At 41.8% G+C, this 21,962-nt stretch overlaps 1 protein-coding gene across 1 annotated transcript in view; it reads left to right on the top strand.

The window, feature by feature from the left end:
• LOC138762399 (serine/arginine repetitive matrix protein 4-like) overlaps positions 1 to 18,097 on the top strand; it is a 302,092-nt gene extending 283,995 nt beyond the window's left edge. Inside the window, exons 3-6 of the mRNA XM_069936163.1 lie at positions 10,369 to 10,449; positions 15,053 to 15,124; positions 17,752 to 17,863; positions 18,005 to 18,097. Coding sequence (XP_069792264.1) covers positions 10,369 to 10,449; positions 15,053 to 15,124; positions 17,752 to 17,863; positions 18,005 to 18,097 — 358 coding nt within the window. The remainder of the gene's footprint in view (positions 1 to 10,368; positions 10,450 to 15,052; positions 15,125 to 17,751; positions 17,864 to 18,004) is intronic.
• The last annotated feature ends 3,865 nt before the right edge of the window (positions 18,098 to 21,962 follow it).

Raw genomic sequence — 21,962 nt, 5'->3', positions numbered from 1 at the left:
TGTGGCATGCGAGTGAATTTATGAAGCTTAGACTTTTAATAGAACAATTGTCTGGCTGATTCCTTGGGGTCATATATTGGAGATTCAATGGATTATTTTCCAAGGTGATGGAATCTGGATTCTTTGCTATCATTCCCTACAAAGATCCACTGATTTACAGAACCACAAGAGAGGCAGTTAACTGCAAGTCGAATGGTGAATTTTATCATCGCACCTCTGGCTGGAAGGATTGAATACATCCATGGAATAAAGGATCGAAAACAATAAACATCCCATAGGAAAAATAATCTGTTCCTTGATGGCAATGTTAAAGGGGTCATGTTGAGGTTTGTCAGTATAACATGGACATCTGATTAGTTTGTTCTCTTGCATCAACATAATCTTACCTGCCTAACAACTAGCACTAAACTGGATTTATTTAGTTACTCCTTGGTTGTAATAATTCCTCTTTTTTTTCCCTGTCTGTTAACTTTGGGCTTGCTATATCATACAGTCAGAGTGCTGCTAGAATTTTGACTGGCAAAATCAATATCAAGAGGTTCAAGGCTCAACTCCTACCCTTGAGATCTGTCAAAAAAGGTTTTGATTGACACTTGCATGGAGTAGAAGCAGTGCAGCTCTATTGGAGATTTGGCCTTTGAGGTGAGATGTTAAATTGAAATCCAATCTGCTTTCTCTGGCTTAAAGAAATGGTGGCATCGCTCGAGCTGCTGTAACATTGAGAAGGAGAAGCAGAGGAGACAATGCTTCAGGGAAGGCGATCATGGCAGCAAACCAGCGTGGGGCTCAGCAGCAGAGGGACCCATACAGGCTGCAGGCAGCTTGTGGTCGGGGGACCCACATGGGCTGCGGGGTACTGGAGACTGGCTCGTGGGAACCAGGATTTGGAGCTAGGATTCAAGAGGGTGCTGAAGGCAAGAAGAGCTCCCAAAGGACCTGATCACATTAGAGGTTTGGATCTGGAGTCTGTGAAGCTGCAGAGGCTGTGGGAGTGCGGGACTCTGGCGGAACTCTGGCAGGACTCTTTTTTGCTTCTTTCTCTCGTACTGCAAGGGACCCCAGGCAACATACTAATGAGACTTTGTCTGCCTTATGGCAGGCAGTAGGCAAATTAGTGCAATAATCTGTACTATTACATGACAATAAAGGAATCTGGAATTTTAAAGAACAGAAAGCAGTTCCCCAAGTATTCCAACCAATATCCATTCATCAGTCAACATCTAAACAAAGATTATCTCAGGCCTCTTACTGGGAATGTGCTGTGTCAAGTTGGTTGTGTCTTTTTCCAATTATAGTATTTGATTACACAGAAGTTACAAAAGGTGTTATACAAAGGCATGTCTTCAAAAATCCTACTTTGAACCTCTATTGTGAGCTAGTGGATGCTTTTCTTTGAACACTTCCCACTAGTCGCTTCTTCCTGTAGAACAATGTAGGATTCTGCAGCATCACCCATGTACACAAAATCCCTCACTGCAGCATTTTATCCTAGTCAGTCACTTTTCCACGTCTCTCATATCCTAATTCTATTTGAAAGGTGTGGAGCCTGGAACTGAGGGCAGACTAGATTTTCCAATGTCAAACACAACTGCTCTTTGCATCTAGCCTCTCTAACAGAGCCAACAATGGACCTCCCAATTTTTCTTATCACTCTCATATTCCCTACATCCCTAGTTCAGACATCCTTTCTCAAATTGTACCATTTAGTTCATATTGCCTCTCGTCAATATTCTTGCCAGTATGTTTTGCCTGCAAGTCTGTACATTAAGCTTCATTTTGTATGTGTCCATTTCACTATATCTTCCTGCTGACTATCTTTTTTTTAAAAATTATATTTCAAGGTTTTGCAGCTTCTTCGAACATTGAAATTCAATGCCCACATTCAAAATTTTTGAAGACCAATACACAAAAGCACACACACACTTCAATTTCATATGCAAAAACTACATGAACAATCATACATAGATATCTAGATTTGCCATCTGAGACAAGATATCGCAAACCTTATATCAATGCTGGTTCAAGGTCCTTGAATTTCTGAACACTACAGTTAGAGCACAATTCACAGCACGAGTTTGTGATGCTGGCTCGCCCTCAACTCCTCAAGGGCAATTAGAAAATGGGAAAATAAATGCAGACCTTGACTTCAACATCCGCGTCACATAAATGAAGTTAAAACAAATCTCCGTCAATTTACCTGCTGGTAGTTATTCAGAAGTCAAGTTAGCTTACTTGAGCTTGTACACATTATACCCAAATACTTCAGATATTTACTAAAGAGGAAAGACAGTTCCTCAGCCATCAAGTTAGTATTGCAATCACCTTCAAACCTCAAATTCTCAAGTTCCACTCTTGGTCCCAATACTATTTCTATAGCTCAATATATTCAACAGGCAATCAATAATTCGATCCATTCTACCAGCACATCACTTAAATAAAAGGTGCAGACTCTCGAGACTGCAAATGCACTGCAGTGAATTATATATATATATCCTGTGTGTGTGTGTGTGTGTGTGTGTGTGTGTGTGTGTGTGTGTGTGTGTGTGTGTGTGTGTGTGTGTGTGTCCTATTACATATATATGCATATTTTCTTATTTATATATCTATATATTAATATATATATTAATATATACTCTATTTAAATTTATTAATTTATTTATCTATATAGTTATGTGTGTGTATGTGTATCCTATTACATATATATGTATATTTTCTTATTTATATATCTATATATTAATATATATATTAATATATACTCTATTTAAATTTATTTATCTATATAGTTATGTGTGTGTATGTGTATCCTATTACATATATATGTATATTTTCTTATTTATATACCTATATATTAATATATATATTAATATATACTCTATTTAAATTTATTAATTTATTTATCTATATAGTTATGTGTGTGTATGTGTATATATATATTTTTTTATATATATATTTCAATTTATATGTATATTTATATATTTTTTATATATAGGATACATCTGAAAGCAAACTCATTCAAATATGGTAATGTACAGCATTTCTGAAAAGTTAATGGTGACACATATTTAAGAGATGTTTCTTGTAATCATTCCTTTATTTCAATAATGCCAATATTATGTCTTTGGAAATACCTATTAAAATTGTGGCATAAACACGCATAACATTTGAGTTTATATTTTTAATACTGTTGTCAAAAGTAATGAAGTTTGATACTGGGTGGAGTCAGGAAAAATTCAAATCATGTTGTCAACAGTTCACTGAAAGCAGGAAGATGCATAAGTCATGGAAGTGAATATATAGAGTACAGACTCATAATAAGGGAATGATTCATTGGGTCACATGTTGGCAATTCAATGGATTATTCTCCAAGGTGGTGGAAAATAGGTACTTTGCTACAATTCCCAACAAAGATCCACTAATTTATCTAACCACAAGGGAGGCAGTTAACAGCAAATGAAATAGTGAGTTTCCAGCATTTCACCTCTGGTTGGCAGGTTATATTCATGGCCTGCATTCATTCATTCATGAAATAAATACTAGAAAACAATAAACATCTTGCAGGAAAAAGAATAATCTGTTCCTTAATGGTAATGTTAAAAGGTCACGGCACCAGTTTGTCACTACACCCTGTGCATCCAATTTGTCTGCCCTCTTACATCAACCTCACCTCATCCACCTAATAATTGTCAATATATTGAATTTACCTTTTTTTTTGTTGTTGTTACTTGATCATAACAATTCTTTGTTTTTGTTCAGTCTTCTCACCTTTGAGCCTGCTGTGTTGATAGTACTGTATCAAGCTTGAATGGCTCAAACAAAATCAGGAGGATCAAGGTTCAGCTCCCACTCTTGAGATTTAAGTAGCAAAGTCTTGATTGACATTCCAATGTGGTGTCGGGGCACAGCAGCTGCATTGATTTAACTGAGATTAAGTAAAATCCAGGAATATTAAACGATTGAGCCCTGTCCCATGGACTTTGGACTGAAATTGTTTCAGATGTTAGGACAGACAACGAGAAAATCCTGTTCTAAATTTATGATTCAAAGTTCACAGTTACAGAGAAATGTTGACTCATTATCCTTGCAGTGCTCCTGGGACCTGCTCTTGTACAGTGGAGTTTACTCTGGTCCTCCCTCCTGTGATTCCTGTCCATATCAAGCATCAGCCCACAATCTGCCCTTCATTCTTGGATAACAAATGTAATCTTGACAGCAGTGGGTTTTTTTTTAAATCCGAGGGTGTGGTTGTGGGGGTCCTAAAGAACAGAAAAGAATACAAATGAAAGTGGGCCTACAACAGTTGGTAACTGTTCAGCAATGATCCCTTTATAGCAAGATCAAGAGGAATCAGAAAGTCCAGCAGAAAACCCCTGAAGGTGGATGCATAGAGCCAGGATCCCAGCTATTCTCTAAAGCAGTGGTTCTCAACCTTTTTCTTCCCACTCACATACCACCTTAAGCAATCTCTTACTAAACACAGTGCACCGATGGCTTAGGGATTACTTATGTGAGTGAAAATAAAAAGGTTGAGAACACCGAGCTAATGTGAAATGCAAATCGTGATTCAGTTTTGTCAATAAGAATAGAAGAAATCAGAGCAGAGGTACAATACTGCCCCTCTGACAACAACATTCCATGACAAGATCCTGAAAACTATGAACCACTCCTCCATCTCAGGTACCATCTCTCGGCAAAGGCAGACAAGGATTTTTTTTTTACACAGCCGCTGTGTTCCTGGAGATTATTCCCAATTTCCCAGAACTCAGTCTGTGTAAAGGATCGGAACGGGAATAAGGGACTCATTCCCATTCTAATATTTTACCTCCTCGACCCCTAGATATTTTCACAGATCGCTTGTGATCTAAACTGAATAGGATATTCAGCCTCCTTAAATACCGCATTTCAGGTATTCTGTCTAAATACGTGGTGTGATATAGATATTTGAAGTTTCGGTCATTCCTGTGTGAACGGCCTCTCCCAGAAGGTAGGAAGTCACTTCAGATCGGAAAAATCATGCAAGTTCTATGTAAAAAACAATTGATGATGCTTACCATTCCCTTCAAAGTGCTCGCACAGCCTTTGCCTGACTGAGGTAAATGGTGTTTGAAGACCAAAATGTCAACCAGAGCTAAAACTCATGCTTCTAAGAAAGGCACCTTATGGCACTGGAGAGCCACCAATCTCCACAAAACCCCAAAACCCACCGGGAAAATCCACATTACATCCACTCCCAGAAACCATTCCCAGCACAGAGGTCCTAATTACAGACAGCAATTTCAGTTGGCAAGACCATGTTTTTCATATACCCAATACCCAACAGCCAAAACAGACCATTTTATTCCAAGCTCTGTCATGAGAAGAGAACAGATTATCAGGCACACATGTCTACATAAAAATATAACATCATCAATGAATCTCTCATCTTTCACAAATAACTGTGCAACCTGTGGGAGAGGTCAATTAGTTAATCAGAGCCTGCCGACACCTCGAGAGTGCTTTGAACAGTGTGGAACAGAAACCTGAACACCCCCTTGTAAAGCTGCATCATCTCCCCCTTTGCGGCTAAAGACATACTCACCTGAGTGCAGCAGAAGTGCTGACACCAACCATCCTCCAGGAAGGATAATCGGTGGAGCACCACGCTCCGCTGACGCACCTGAATGTGTAGCCACTGTAAGTGGCTGCCTGGAGGCGGGCTGATGACTTCATCACCCCATGACCCAACACCCAGCTCCCTGTGTTTCTGGTCTGTGAGGGCCGTCGGGGCAGGGGTGGCTGGCGGTGTCCATTGGGGCAGGGATGGATGTTGGGGGGAGGCTGGTGTGGGCTGTGACAGCCAGGCTAGCCGCTCCTGCACTGGGGCCGCACTCTGCGGCACAGCAATGGCAGTCTTCCCTACCCATTATCTCCCACACACCTGGAACTGTTGTGGGAAACACAAAGTGGTTCCACCTGCATGGGGAATTATGGGTAGTGAAGACAGTCAATGCTATGCCACATATTTATGATGGGTGGCTCTACGGCACCAATCGCCCCGCCTTCATCATATCTGGAGGTGCTACGAGGCGCCTCTGGATATGAATAGGCCCTTCAGATGGACCAGTTAATGCTGCAGCAGCCTTTTAGGGCTGAAAGGTGCATTCATAGTTTTAAATCTGCTCCTGTCGCTGGCCTCAAGGCGGAGGGTCCACCCGAAAGGGCCTAAAGTTAAAATATTATTGAGAACCTCAAGTCCATGCACTGGGAGCACACAGAAGCTCTGTGTGAATAGTGGAAGGAACACACCAAGCCACATACTACCCAAGCTCACAGTCCTTCTGCCCTCCTACTGTGGGAGGGTCCTCTGTTCATCTTGTCAGTCACATCAGCAACTACAGAAGAAACATGGGAGGGCATCAGGCTTAATCCTGAGGGGCTGCTTATGTAAGTGAACAGGGTATTAAAACCTAGCTGGGCCAAACATGCTCAATAACAGTTGATCTTTAGAACCATATGGACTAATTTCTCAGCACACTTTACATGTCTGCTGGGCGGAGAATGATGCAGTTCTCACTGAGGGAGCAACTCATCCATGCGATGGTAATTGACAGTAGAAAGGGCCCAGTCATACTTCTGGAGTGATGAAATTGAACCTGGACACCAATGTCAACATTAAAAGAGAATCATAAAAAACTGGAAATGCAGCAGACACTGGAAGTCTGAATCAAAATTAGAAAATGTTGGAAATGTTCATCTGTGGACAGAGAAAAAGAGTTAATGTTTCAAGTCAAAGGCCCTTCAGACCTGGGGACTTGCTTTTCTCACTTTCCTAGTTTTGACAAAAGATCAACGCATACATAAACACAGTTTCTCTTTCCACCAATGGTACTTGACCTGCTATCGTTTCTGACATGTTCTGTTCTTGTACCAATGCTCCAGCAAGCAAATTTCATATTGGTGGCAGTGACATTGCTCAAATTCCATACATTTACAGCCATTTCTGACCCCATCACCAAACATATTTGAGGTTATCAGCCTCATACAGACTCACATTCATTTCCATTGAGTTAAACAGACCAAATGTCCTATTGTGAGTACATCTGATGAACAATCCTTCAAATGCCATTAGCCTTGGAGGCCAAAGACAGATTTTCCTTTAATTCTTATACTTTCAAGTTAAGGAAGAATAAGGATAGGAGGTATCCTTACTCTCATTCTTCTCCCTCATGGATGCAATGCTTCAGAAAATAGAACCACAGTCAACCTAATTGTAAAACGATAGAAAGACAGGGACTTGTCCAGAGAGGATCAGAAGCCTGAGGCACACGTAGTTTCTGGTCCACACTGTTCAAAGCACTCTCGAGATGTCGGCAGGCTCTGATTAACTAATTGACCTCTCCCACAGGTTGCACAAATCAGTACTTTAAGTACTTGTGAAAGGGAAGTCTTCAGATTTGCGCTCATTCTTCCAAGGTCAAACCCAAAAGTAGAGATTGAAAAAAACAAGCAAATCCCCAACTCATTTCATTAACCGCCTGATTGTCTAATAAGGTACTGAACTGTTGATCTGCTGCTTTTTTATGCCTTCTAGGGTCCTGTTCACCATATGAAATGCTTTTGGGCTAGTGAGGGTTGAGGCAACATATAACCATATAACACTTTACAGCGTGGAAACAGGCCCTATGAGACCACGCCGGTTCACTTGAACAACTTCACTATTTCCCCCCTCCCACTCTCTGCCCATAACTCTCCAACCCCCTCATATCCATGTACATATCCAACCTTCTCTTAAATGATAGAAAGGATCCTGCCTCAACTATCTCCTCTGGAAGATAATTCCATTCTGCCACTACTCTCTGAATGAAGAAGCATCCTCTAACATTTTTTCTAAAGTTTTGTCCCCTTACCCTTAACTTATTCCCTCTTGTTCCAACTTCCCCTGCCCTCAGGGGGAAGAGTCTACTCATGTCTAGTCTATCTATTCCCTTCATAATTCTAAATACCTCTATCAAATCCCCTCTCAACCGTCTACGTTCCAATGAATAATGTCCCAGTCTCCTTAGTCTTTCTCTGTACTCTAGATGTTGAAAGCCAGGCAACATCCTTGTAAATCTTATCTGCACCTTATCTATATCCTTCCTATAATTTGGAGACCAGAACTGAACACAGTACTCCAAACTTGGCCTCACCAATGCCTTAAACAGTTGCAGCATCACTTCCCAGCTCCTATACTCTATACTATAATTTATGAAGGCCAGCATACCATATGCCTTCTTAACCACCCTATTTTATGGGAATCCACCTTCAAGGAACTCTGAACCATAACCCCAAGATCCCTCTGTTCCTCTGCATTCCGCAATACCCTCCATTCTGGTTATTTTTTCTGAAATGCAGCACCTCGCACGTCTACATTAAATTCCATCTGCCATCTTTCAGCCCACTTTTCCAAACAAACCAAATCCTTCTGTAATCCAAGAAAACCTTCCTCACTATCCACCACTCCCCCTATTTTCATATCGTCTGCATATTTGCTTACCCAGTTAACTACCCCCTCCTCCAAATCATTAATATAAATGATAAACAACAAGGGACCCAGTACCAAACCCTGAGGCACACTGCTCGTCACAGGCTTCCATCCTGACAGATAGTTGTCCACCATGATTCTCTGCTGTCTATCTTCCATCCACCTCTGAACATATTCAAAGGGTTCCAGGAGCAAAAACCCTGGACACATGTTCATATCAAAATGCGAATTTTATTCACAACAAGGAACAAACATGAAATTGGAGACAGAATGCCCACCCACAAACCAATTTTGAAAGCGTTTGTCGACTAAACTACAAGTACATAGAGGAAGTATTAAGATGACTGAGGGTTAAACAAAAGTACCTACCACTCCCTGATGTGCAGGTACAGCAAGCAGATTAAAATTCAAAGTTAAACTTGGTGATCTACAGTGGCCTCTCAGATCTGGCCATTATTGAGCTTATAACACACACCTAATAATTGGTCCTCCAACACTATCTGCAGATTGCATCCAGGAGCAGTCCCAAGGTAACGAAGAGAGAGGAAGAGGGGAAAAAAATTGCATATATGCTGCCCTTTGACCTCCGGGGTCCTAGAGGCTGGCCTAGGTATTAAGTCACGTGGTGAAAAGGATGACCAATCAGAAAATGGCTTAGTCTGTCGGTGTGCCTGATTTTGATTGACAAGGGAGAAGTGACCTATAACCAGAGAGATGTTTCCTGTTTGACCGGTGAGATGATTCTCCCTGTTATAGTTTTCCTTACATATATGACTTTTGAAGTCAAGGTCAGAACCTATTCTTGCAATTACAACCGGGGCTGGTGACATGTCTTAGTGTGAGACTAGAACCAGAAGACATATCGCCAAGATTGGGGGGGAACAGATTTAAAATAAAAGTTATGAGGAACTGCTTCTCCCAGGCAGCAGTGAATCTGTGGAATTCTCTGCCCAAGGAACCAGTTGAGGCTGCCTCATGGAACATAATTAAGAGATAGATGAATAGATTCTTGAAGAATAAAGGAATTAAAGGTGATAGGGAACAGGCAGGTAAATGGAGCAGAGTCCACAATCAGATCAGCCACATCCTCTTGGATGGTGGAGCAGGTTTGGTGGGCTAGATGACTGTCTCCTCCTCCTATTTCTTAAGTAATTTAGAAAACGCCATTTCGTTCTCCACTGTGTGTGAACAGGTAAGATCTGTGTCCATCACCACGTACAACCCACCTGCTTTTCTCCATATTGTGTGTTATGACAGGTGTTTTGTTCGTTTTGAAGGGTGTGAGCCCAGATTTACCTTTTGGGAAGGTGATGGTGAGCCATCTTCTTGGACTGTCACAGACCCTTTGGTGATCCAGGCTCTAAACCCCACAGCAATGAAGGAACAGTGGCTTGTTGCCAAGTTAGGGCAGTCTGTGGCTGAACACTACACGCATTAGCATTGTCAGAGAAAGCCTGCTGCCAACTTGAAAACCTTTACTTTGGTGTAACAGAGATTGAATTATTTCAAACATTTTAAGTGATTCAATGTTTTTAACATTGAAGTGGAAAAAAAATCACTTAAAGGACTTACTTAGTTCCCAAGGGAAATCCATCCTTCAGCTCTGTGAAACAGGAAAGTCTGAAGACGTGGTGACTGGAGTGATTTTTTTTGGTGGGGGGGGGTAGGAGGTAGAACTGGGAAGTGCTGGGTTGGGAAGCAGTAAGGTTGGAGGCCAGAGGTAGTGCGTGAGATGGCGCCTTGATGTGTTTTGGTGGGGATCCTGAGGTCAGTGTCTCTAAATATGATCAAGAATCAAAGTGACTGATCGAATATCAATAAACTGTGGATTTATATATCTTGCTGACTTTTTTCCCTTGTTTCAGCAGATCTTGTGAATCAGCTCAATCTCCTCCCCCTCCATCAAAAAGGAAGAAAAAGAAGAAGAAATCTGAGCACAAGCGAAGACGGTAGGTGTTTCTATTTCAGAAACTCTCTCGAACTGAATTATAGAAGTAGTACAATTCTCTGCACAGTTGATACTGTCTCTATCAGTTGTATAAAACATAGCACGATGGAATATACTGAGGAAAGGTGAGACAAACCTCAGTGATTGCTGCACCAACTGAAACCTGGCTAACAGAAAACTCACCGGACATCGCTATCCGACCAAAGGTGTTCACCGTTCACAAACTGGATCTGAACTCGGGTTCTGATAAAAGGAGAGGGGGTGGTGCATGCTTTGTCATTAATACTGGATGGTGCACAGATGTTGGGGTTATGTCGACTTCATGCTCTACTGCCTTAGAGCAAATCTCGATTAAATGTAGAACCTTCTATCTATGCTGAGAGTTCTCATCAGTGATTCTCATTAGAGTTTATATCCCTCTCGATGCCGACTACAAACAGGCTGCGTGATGTGGACCCCCCCCCCCCCCTCCCAATGCACTACAAATCTTAGTCGGAGTCTTTAACCAGGCCTGACTCAAGGAAACCCTGTCCAACTACCGCCAGCACGTAACCCGTTGCACCAAAGGTTCCAGCACACTCGATCACTGATACACCAGGATAAGGAAGGCCTACCGTTCTTTCCCAAGACCGCATTTTGTCAAGTTGGATCACATGGCCATGCACCTTCTGCCTTCATACAGACAGAACCTAAAAAGAGAGGCTCTGGGGATCAAGTCAGCTGGAAGGTGGTCACCGGAGGCTGAAGAACAGTTACAGGACTTACTCAAGTCAGCAGATTTGGTGGTGTTCGAGGACTCAGCTGAGAATCTGAATTACACCAGGGCTGTCACAGACTTTATCTAATCAGCTGTGGACGAGAGCATATCCACCAAATCATTCAGGGTTTTCCTCAATCAGAAGCACTGGATGAACAATGGAATCCAAAACCTGCTGAGACCCAGTCCAGTACAGTAGGAGCAGGTATGACCTTCGGAAACCTATCTCCCAGGTGTAGTGGAGTTTTTGGAGGAAAATGAAAAGTACAAAGGATACCCAACAGCTGCGGCAGGGTCTAAATGACAAAACCTGCTACAGACCCAAATCCCGTGCAGTAGGAGATGGCAAAGCTTCTCTCCCAGATGAACCCATTGCCCTCTATGCCCAATTCCACCATAAGAACAAGGAAGAACTATCACTCCACACTTCCATGTCTCCTGATGATCCTCTCATCTCTGTAATCCAGGATAATATTTGGGCTGCCTTAAGGAGAGTGAATCTGAGCAAAGCATTCAATCCAGATGCAGTACCTGGCCGATTATTAAAAATTCTGTGCTGACCAACTTGCCAATGTATTTACAGATATCTTCAACATCTCACTCTCACTGGGCGTGGTACCCACCTGTTTCAAAGAGGTGTCTATCAAACAGGTGCCCAAGAAGAGTGTGGTAACCTGCCAAAATTACTATCGACCAATGGCACCCACATCAACAATGATGAAGTGTTTTGAAAGGCGGGTGTTGATGCTCCTGTCTGAGTGGCGACCTGGATCCTTTCCAATTTGCCTATCATAGCAACAGGTCTTCAGCGGATACCATCTCACTGGCTTACCTAAAACAGTTTCTGGCTATTGTAGTTTTGAGCTGACATGAAGAGCCCAGTTTCTAGGGACTGTGAATGCCTCGAGAGAGAGAGAGAGAGAGAGAGAGGAATTTTTTCAGGATTTCTCATGAATTGGCTGCCCCCTCGTACCTAAGATAGAGTGGTTCATGAATAGAATAGTGGGCATGAGCCCAGATAGTTGGGACAGTGTATTTTCCTCAGATTTTATACCTGTACCAAAAGTTTTCATACCAACAGCCCTCAGGCTTTTGAACCTACCCATACTACCCTAATTAAGCCAGAACCACCAAAAGATCTGTCTGCGTAACTGAAACATCACTTTTTTTTCTTGCGCTAACTGCAGCTGTGAATACTTACTTATATTTCTTTAATATTTATTCTCTTCATCGGTCTTAGGATATTGTGGCAATCTAATTTATACTATTGCAGTTGTATTGTAAACATCAGTTTGATTGCAGTTTTACGAGCCCAGAGGACCCCAAAATCCAGCAGCAATAGATATTCACCAAGACAAATGGTTACTTAAACAAAAGTTACTTTTAATTATCTTTAAACATGAAAATAGAATCAAACTTTAACTTACCACTATTGACTTACTTAACCTAACTTAACCCTCTTCTAATTCTAAGCGCACGTGTGTGTAATGTGTGTGTAAGTTCAAAAAGGTTCTTTGGTTCACAGACCAATCTTACTTCTCATTCCTCCAGGTTCACTGGTTGCAGGCAATTCTTATACTGTGCACAGAATTTAACATTTATAAAGTTCACCAAGCTTTGGTGCTTGAAAGGTAAATGGTTACCACTCAGGAAGGTCCTTGTCGATTTTCAGAGAGATATTTGTTGTTCCAGGACATTCACAACTGAATCCTTTTTAATCAGCCACTCCAGTATCTTGCTGACGAAACTTGCCCCTTCAGAGTTCTCCAGATTATAACCTCTTTCTTTCAGGTCACCACAGAGTTCCTTTTTGTTTCCCTTATTCCAAGTGAAACATTAGACAGCCAGTTCTCTCCTCTTGCATGAACCACAAGGGCTTTGACCTGGCCATCTTCCAAATAGGGATTTCCACAAGCTTGCCAGCTTCTCCTGTTCCAATCCCCAGCTGCTGTTACTGGTTGTGACACTGTAGAAGTAATCTCTGTGTCTCTTTCCGTCTCTCTCTCTCACTCTCTCACTGAGAGAAAGCCTGTTTGACTTTCTCTGCTTGCAAAACCTCATGACCCTCTTAGAACAACTCCAGACAATCTGCGGCTCCAACAAGATCTTTCATCTGTTGCTTTTGGTGAACAACAATCCATTAGTGAAGTCTCTTGGGCACTCTTCAAAGCTCTTGCAAAAGTTGTGGAGCCAATATGTCTAGCATTAGCACAGAGCTACAGAATTTTAAATAAGATCTGTTTTAAAGTGTTTGTATGTGACCTACTCCAACAAACCTTTCCCAATTTATCTCCCAAAGCATCTATATACTCTGTCACAGCAGTAATTAAGAATTTTGATGTATCTACCTGTATTTGTGTATCTGACAGCAAACTCATCTCCATCATAGTAAAAACACAGAAATTCTGCAGGAACTCAGCAGGTCTCGCAACATCTATAGGAGGTAAAGATATATAACTGACATTTCGGACCTGAGCCCTTCTTCAAGGTATAGATCCTTGAAGAATATCATGTACACCTTGAGGAAGGGCTCAAGCCTGAAATGTCAGTTATATTCTTTACCTCTTATGGATGTTGTGACACCAGCTGAGTCCCTCCAGCACTTTTATGCTTCAACTACAATCACAGCATCTGCAGACTTCTGTATTTCATTCTCGGCGCGTGTCTTCAACTCCTGGATTCAGCTCTGTAGAGGCCGGAGAGTTCTGAAATTCTAACACTCCCATATCAGAGTTGAAGAGTCAATTTCCATGTGGACATGTGTAAAGCACACTCACTAGTTGTGACAGAACCACTACTACCCTGTTGACTACATTCAGTGAACAAGATGCATTGTCATAAGTTTAACCCTCGAGTGCAGATATTTTGTTTAAGCAGACTTTAGCATTCCCCCATTCCCTTGGCAACACCCAACACAAGTTGACAGTTCTGTCTCCTGTCTCAGCCAGTTAGAAAGAAGAATAGTCCTGGAATAACTGACATTCTGGAATATCTTTAATTTGATGCCCTTCCCTGTACCATCAAATAAATTAATTCATTCGTAAAATCTCTTTACAAAGGAAGGGTGTATTATTCTGAACTAAGTAGGTTTTGCCTTCCTTCATACTTGTCCAACAGTGTTTGACAGTGTCTGACAGTGATATATTCTTTGTCTAAGTGCAACCATGAAGAAGTCATGCCAGCACCTCTACTTTCTAAGAAGTCTGAGGAGATTTGGCCCATCATCAAATACTCCATCAAACTACTAAAGGTGTAGCATGGAAAGCATGACTGGTTGCCGCATGGCCTGGTTTGGTCATTCGAATGCCCAGGAACTCACAAGACTACAGCAAGTAGCAAACCTAACCAAGTCCTTCACAGGCTCCACCCTCCCATCCATTCAAGACATCTCTGTGAGACGCTGACTCAAGAAATCAGCTAAGATCATAAAGGACCCTCATCATTCTGGCCACCACCACTTCTCACTGTTAACTTCAGGAAGTAGATGCAAAAGCCTGACGATGGGGACCTCTGGTTCAAGAACAGTTTACTTCCAATGGCTAACTAGAACTTCTCTTTGCTACTCTAACTCCAAAATACTCTGAGACCACAAGAAGAGCTGTCTCCATGATTGAAACACCACTTTTATTTCTTACTCTAACTGCAACTGTGAATATTTATTATTTCTTTCCTTATGGGGGTAATTTAAAACTTTATAAAGTTTTTGTATTTCATTGTAATTTTTTTTACAAAAAGTATCAACGAGTAAGAATTTTAGTGCAGATATACATTGTATGTGTATGAATTAACAGTAAGCTCATTATCACTTATCATTCATAATCCTTTGATTTCTCTTGTTGCACTTCAGATCCCCTTCCTACAGTCCTGCCCCAGTGAGAAAAAAGAAAAAGAAAAGTTCCAAGAAGCACAAACGAAATAGGTAAAAAAGCAGAGTCATTTTAAATTTGGACATTAGTGAGATAGGTGGCGGATGTTCATCTCAAAACATTGGCTGATGCAATGTTTTGAACTTCAGCCTCAGGTTCAGGTCTTCTCCTAATGATTCACTGACCCACTGATTTCTGTATTACTGACTATTCTATTTCACATTTGCTGAATTGCATTCAAATAATTAAACGTGTAGCAAAAATGATGGTAACAATTTTTCTTTATCCTGAGTGGAAAAACCCATTCTGAAGCAACTATAGTCTACAATGGACAGGTTTCTCTTATTTAAATTTAGACATACAGCACGGCAACAGGCCCTTCAGGCCCTTCCGGCCCACGAGCCCATGCTGCCCAATTACACCCAATTGACCTCCAACCCCAGTATGTTTTGAAGGGTGGGAGGAAACTGGAGCACCTCGAGGAAACTCACACAACCGGTGTGGTGATATGTAATTACACCACTAGGTCACCAGGGGTCATCCCGGTGACCTTGTATATAAAGCAGTCCAGAACTCGTCTAGCCTTCCAGGTTCGTCTTGCAGAGAGACAAGACCTCTTAGTGTACATATTAGTTTATTAAAGCTGTCTTATACTCGCACTGTTGGTGTGGTTATCGTCAGTACAACCGGGAGAATGTAGAAACTCCTTACAGAGAGTGTAGGATTCAAACACAGGTCACTGGTGCTGTAATCTTCTTTCTTTGGCTTGGATTCGCGGACGAAGATTTATGGAGGGGGTAAAAAGTCCACGTCAGCTGCAGGCTCGTTTGTGGCTGACAAGTCCGATGCGGGACAGGCAGACACGGTTGCAGCGGTTGCAGGGGAAAATTGGTTGGTTGGGGTTGGGTGTTGGGTTTTTCCTCCTTTGCCTTTTGTCAGTGAGGTGGGCTCTGCGGTCTTCTTCAAAGGAGGTTGCTGCCCGCCAAACTGTGAGGCGCCAAGATGCACGGTTTGAGGCGTTATCAGCCCACTGGCGGTGGTCAATGTGGCAGGCACCAAGAGATTTCTTTAGGCAGTCCTTGTACCTTTTATTTGGTGCACCTCTGTCACGGTGGCCAGTGGAGAGCTCGCCATATAACACGATCTTGGGAAGGCGATGGTCCTCCATTCTGGAGACGTGACCCATCCAGCGCAGCTGGATCTTCAGCAGCGTGGACTCGATGCTGTCGACCTCTGCCATCTCGAGTACTTCGACGTTAGGGATGAAAGCGCTCCAATGGATGTTGAGGATGGAGCGGAGACAACGCTGGTGGAAGCGTTCTAGGAGCCGTAGGTGGTGCCGGTAGAGGACCCATGATTCGGAGCCGAACAGGAGTGTGGGTATGACAACGGCTCTGTATACGCTTATCTTTGTGTGGTTTTTCAGTTGGTTGTTTTTCCAGACTCTTTTGTGTAGTCTTCCAAAGGCGCTATTTGCCTTGGCGAGTCTGTTGTCTATCTCATTGTCGATCCTTGCATCTGATGAAATGGTGCAGCCGAGATAGGTAAACTGGTTGACCGTTTTGAGTTTTGTGTGCCCGATGGAGATGTGGGGGGGGCTGGTAGTCATGGTGGGGAGCTGGCTGATGGAGGACCTCAGTTTTCTTCAGGCTGACTTCCAGGCCAAACATTTTGGCAGTTTCCGCAAAGCAGGACGTCAAGCGCTGAAGAGCTGGCTCTGAATGGGCAACTAAAGCGGCATCGTCTGCAAAGAGTAGTTCACGGACAAGTTTCTCTTGTGTCTTGGTGTGAGCTTGCAGGCGCCTCAGATTGAAGAGACTGCCATCCGTGCGGTACCGGATGTAAACAGCGTCTTCATTGTTGGGGTCTTTCATGGCTTGGTTCAGCATCATGCTGAAGAAGATTGAAAAGAGGGTTGGTGCGAGAACACAGCCTTGCTTCACGCCATTGTTAATGGAGAAGGGTTCAGAGAGCTCATTGCTGTATCTGACCCGACCTTGTTGGTTTTCGTGCAGTTGGATAATCATGTTGAGGAACTTTGGGGGACATCCGATGCGCTCTAGTATTTGCCAAAGCCCTTTCCTGCTCACGGTGTCGAAGGCTTTGGTGAGGTCAACAAAGGTGATGTAGAGTCCTTTGTTTTGTTCTCTGCACTTTTCTTGGAGCTGTCTGAGGGCAAAGACCATGTCAGTAGTTCCTCTGTTTGCGCGAAAGCCACACTGTGATTCTGGGAGAATATTCTCGGCGACACTAGGTATTATTCTATTTAGTAGAATCCTAGCGAAGATTTTGCCTGCAATGGAGAGCAACGTGATTCCCCTGTAGTTTGAGCAGTCTGATTTCTCGCCTTTGTTTTTGTACAGGGTGATGATGGTGGCATCACGAAGATCCTGAGGCAGTTTTCCTTGGTCCCAACAAAGCTTGAAAAACTGTAATAGCGTTACGTTAACTGCTATGATAACTGTTCCATTATTAGGCTGGCATAGTGGCATTGCTAGTTCACCTGCTGTCTCACAGCTCCAGTTATCCATGTTCACCCGTGATTTCACTTGTTACCTACGCTGAGTTTACACATTCTCCTTGTGACTGAGTGGGTTTCTCCCGAGTGCTCATGTTTCCTTCCAAACACAGGCAGGTTAGTAGGGTTAAGTGAAAAGTGTAGATTGCCCCATGTGCATAGGTGTGCCCAGATCAAATTAATCTTAACCAAATTTGCACTATGTCACCGTGAGAGGGGTGGGGATGAAGGCGAGGGAGAGAAAGAAGGTTTCATGGAGGGTCTTGAGACCAAGGTGAATTTCTATAGATGTGGTGAATCTTTATAGATGCAAATCTACTATTTCACACTTTCTAAAAGTTTATAAATATTAATGAATAATGTCAAGAAATATTTTAAAGCACAACTATTTTTAAATGACTTTCTGATTATGCAGGTCCTGGGGGAGTTTGCATTTGTGATTATGGAAATGAGTTTGAGTGGAAACTTAAACTGTGAAACCAATTCAGAAAAACTACCCTCATTTTGAGTGTAGTTTGCAGCCAGAATAAAGATTGAAGCAGAAATCCAGCTTCTTTATGCCTTGCAATTAATATACATTTTAAACTGGTCTCAATTTAGTTTTTTATCTCAGTAACTATTTTCTGCCATTTCTGGATATGTACAATAAAACCCCTGCTATCTGACACCTATGGGAACTGGTAGATGCCGGATAAGCATATCTTCTGGATGCTTAAGACTTACTTGTACAATGCCTAACAAATACACCTACTTTAACAATAAATAGTTTAAAATACAAAAATACTCTACTGTACTTACATTGAACAAACTTCACTTGATGCATATGTAAAGCCTAAATCATTTTAATTTATTTTCAGTCACATTCTTTGAAAACATTTAACCGTCACTGCATCTGCAGGTTCCTGCCCCTCCATGGAGCCACCTGAAAGACAAACAATACCACAGATTATTAACCCCCTTCCCCTTCTCCTGTTTACAGATAAAGCCTCTGACCGGGGCCTGACTCTTACTAAAGAGGGATAAGGAGATACTTTAAGAGAGTCACCGCAACCGTGAGCAGCATCAACCAGCTCGTCATCCTGGGCGATTCAAATTAAACTTTATTCTAAAGTAAAACACGAAAATCTGGAGACTCCGTAGTTGAAGTGAAAACACTTGGCTGGAGAAGCTCATCAGGTCAAACAGTGTCCTTTATATAACAAAGGTAAAAATGCAGAACTGACATTTCAGCTTGAGCCCTTCATCAAGGTATGGAAAAATGTGGGTGGGCTTCCAAATAACAGAGTAGGAGGGGAGATGTGGTCACAAAGGCAGGAGGTGATAGGTGGAGAAGAGAGGGAGGGGACAGCAGCGATCAGGGGGAGGGGGGATGGCTGGGTGAATAAAGAGGGAAGAGGAAAGCTGGAAAGGGGAAGAGAAGGGGAAGAGGAGAAGAGGAGAGTAGGTTAGCAGAAACTGCATAAGTGCTTTCTGGCTGGAGAGTGCCCAGACGGAAAATCAGGTTTTGTTCCTATAATTTAAGTCTCTCTTGTGGTCTTCTCTACATAGAAGAGACTGGGCGCAGATTGGGAGATCGCTTCGCTGAGCACCTTTGTTCCAACTGCACCAATGACAGAGATCTCCCAGAAGCCAACTATTACACTTAAGTGTCACACTACCATACTCACATGCTTGTCCATAGCCTCACGTACTATCCTACCAAGGCCACCCGTAAATTCGAGGAGCAACATCTGATTTTGCATCTGGGCACAATCCAGGCAGAAAGCACTTCTGCGGTTTCTGCTAACCTACTCTCCTCTCTCCCCTTCCCCCTCCCCCTTCCCTTCCTCCTTCCTGCTCTCCTCCCCTTCCCTCTTTATTCAGCCAGCCGTCCCTCCTCCCCTTGATCGCCGCTGTCCCTTCCCTCCCTTCTTCACCTATCACCTCCTGCCTTTGCAACCACACACCTCCCCATACTCTTTTATCGGGACGCCTGCTGACATTTTTCCATTCCTTGACAAAGGGCTCAAGCCCGAAATGTCGGTTATGTATTTTTACCTTTGCTGTATAAAGGACATTGTTTGACCTACTGAGCATCTCCAGCTTTGTGTTTTTACATAAATTTTATTCAAACTTTATTCTCACAGCTGCTATGAGCAAAATACAACCAAGGCATTCTGCTGGCTGAATATTGGCTCCCATCTTGACCAAAGATTTATGTGTACTTCAGAGAATATTTATTTTTATTATTTTAAACTTGTGTATTTTTACCTATTATTTTATTCTTATTTTTTTAATGTATTTTTAGCCAGTGGCTTGAGGCTGCCAGTTGCTTGAATTCTGGATTCCAGGGATTTTACTATACCAATTTTCAGGCTAAACCGTGACTAACATTCTATTGCTGGACTGTGCATTGCTTTAAATCAATAAGGGATACAAAGACAATGCTGATCGGCTGAGTTTCCAGCATTTGATAAGGGATAGAGTCCAAGTTTCTATTCACCATCTGTCCTGGATGAAGGAGCCATAAAATACATTGTCATTGACTTACAGAGGTTTTTATTTGGTTTGGAATGATATAATCAGTCAAATTACAAAATAAATTTAAAAAACACTTGTTCTTAATTTTTTGAGAAAAGATACTTTGAAAATCTTCTGGCAGTCGCGACCTATGTCTGGGTTAGATTGTGCATTTGCCTCTAAATATTAATCGTGAAACTTGAGAGCTAAAAATGCCAAGTCATCTATGGGGGTCTTTTGTAGGCTCTTTTTCAGTCAATGGCATTTAAAGAGCAAAATAATAATATCAATGCATGACTTTCTGTATCTGAAACTCGACGGAGAGAATTTCAGAGACAGGTGTGACTTGTTGTCCTCTCCAGAAACACCGTACCAGCAAAGGATGAATTTCTAAGCAATAGGAAATGTTAATATTTAATCCTGTCAAAAAAAAAACTTATTTAAGTTGTCCTATTATTGTAGCCTTAGGCATAAACTGATGAAAAGATATTCCAAGAGTAATGTCAGAAAATAAATGGAAACAATTCTTCAGACAGAGGGAAATATCTGAAATAGTCCCCCAAGGAAATAATAACATTTGTGTTTGTCGAGAAGCCACAGGAAGCTGAGGTGAGGTTTAAAAAATTGCCCTTTTAAAACTGTGTAAACCCTTGTGAGAAAAAGGATATTCAAAATCTCAGGAGAAACTATTGAATTACAGCAAGGAACTATCCTTTGAGTGTCTGCAAGATATAACTTTAAAGGGCTAGGTCAGAGTATTTTGGTCACTCAAATGCATTATTTCTCACATTACATATCAGAACATTTTATACTAATGAAGGGCTTTAACAAATTAAAAAGCAACAGTATGTAATAAGAACCCAATTAGAGTTAAGGGCCATCAGAAGGAGCCTAAATTCTTTGATTTGTAATGGCAGTACAATAAGTTTCCCCTTTTAACATCCCTCAAAAAGATCCTCTTTATTTAAGCTCTTTTAATTAATTTTAAATCAAAGAAAATCCTCATGTCTAATCCATTGAGTAATCCCCTGTCATTAATATTGCTGCTAATTGTATATAATTGGCTGATCTCAAGAGGAAAAATTTGAGATTTAATTCATATGTGCAATACTAAGTGTCAGTCTTCTCTCACACTCTGCATCAAATTTGTGCTATCAGCAGATCAGACGCAGCCTCCACAAAGAAACGGCGGCACAGGTATGTGAGAATTTTGATAAACAAACCTATTAACTATTGTCTTGTCATGATTTCATGCCTACCTACTATACACCAACCTGTTCTTTCCTGCAGCTCAAAAAGTCCAAAGAGGAAAAGGAAAGAAGAGAAAAGGCATCGGAGAAGGTAAATGACATTCTGTGGTGTTCCTTCAGCTCTCTTTTACATATATATTATTCACCTTTTTGTAGTTACGAGCCCAGAGGACCCCAAAACCCAGCAGCAATAGATGTTCACCAAGACAAATGGTTACTTAAATAAAATTTGTTTTTAATTATCTTTAAACATGAAAACAGGATCAAACTTTAACATGACTATTAACTTAACCCCCCTTCTAATTCTAAGCACACGTGTATGTAATGTGTGTGTCAGTTTAGAAAAGTTCTTTAATTCACAGTCCAATCTCACTTCTCCACTCCTCCAAGTTCACTGGTTGCAGGCAATTCTTATACTGTGCACAGAATTTAACATTTATGAAGTACACCAGGCTTTGGTGCTTGTAAATGGTGACCGTTCAGGAATGTTTTTGTCGGTTTTCAGAGAGAGATTTGTTGTTTGCGGGATACCCACAAAACTGAATCCTTTTAATCAGCCACTTCAGCATCTTGCCAAAGAAACTTGCCCCATCAGGGTTTTCCAGGTGATAACCTTTTTCTTTC

The sequence above is a fragment of the Narcine bancroftii genome, chromosome 4 (assembly GCF_036971445.1).
Source record: "Narcine bancroftii isolate sNarBan1 chromosome 4, sNarBan1.hap1, whole genome shotgun sequence".
NCBI classification, from domain to species: Eukaryota; Metazoa; Chordata; class Chondrichthyes; order Torpediniformes; family Narcinidae; genus Narcine; species Narcine bancroftii.
Note: the sequence above shows the minus strand (reverse complement) of the source record. Positions and strands in the feature narration are given on the sequence as shown.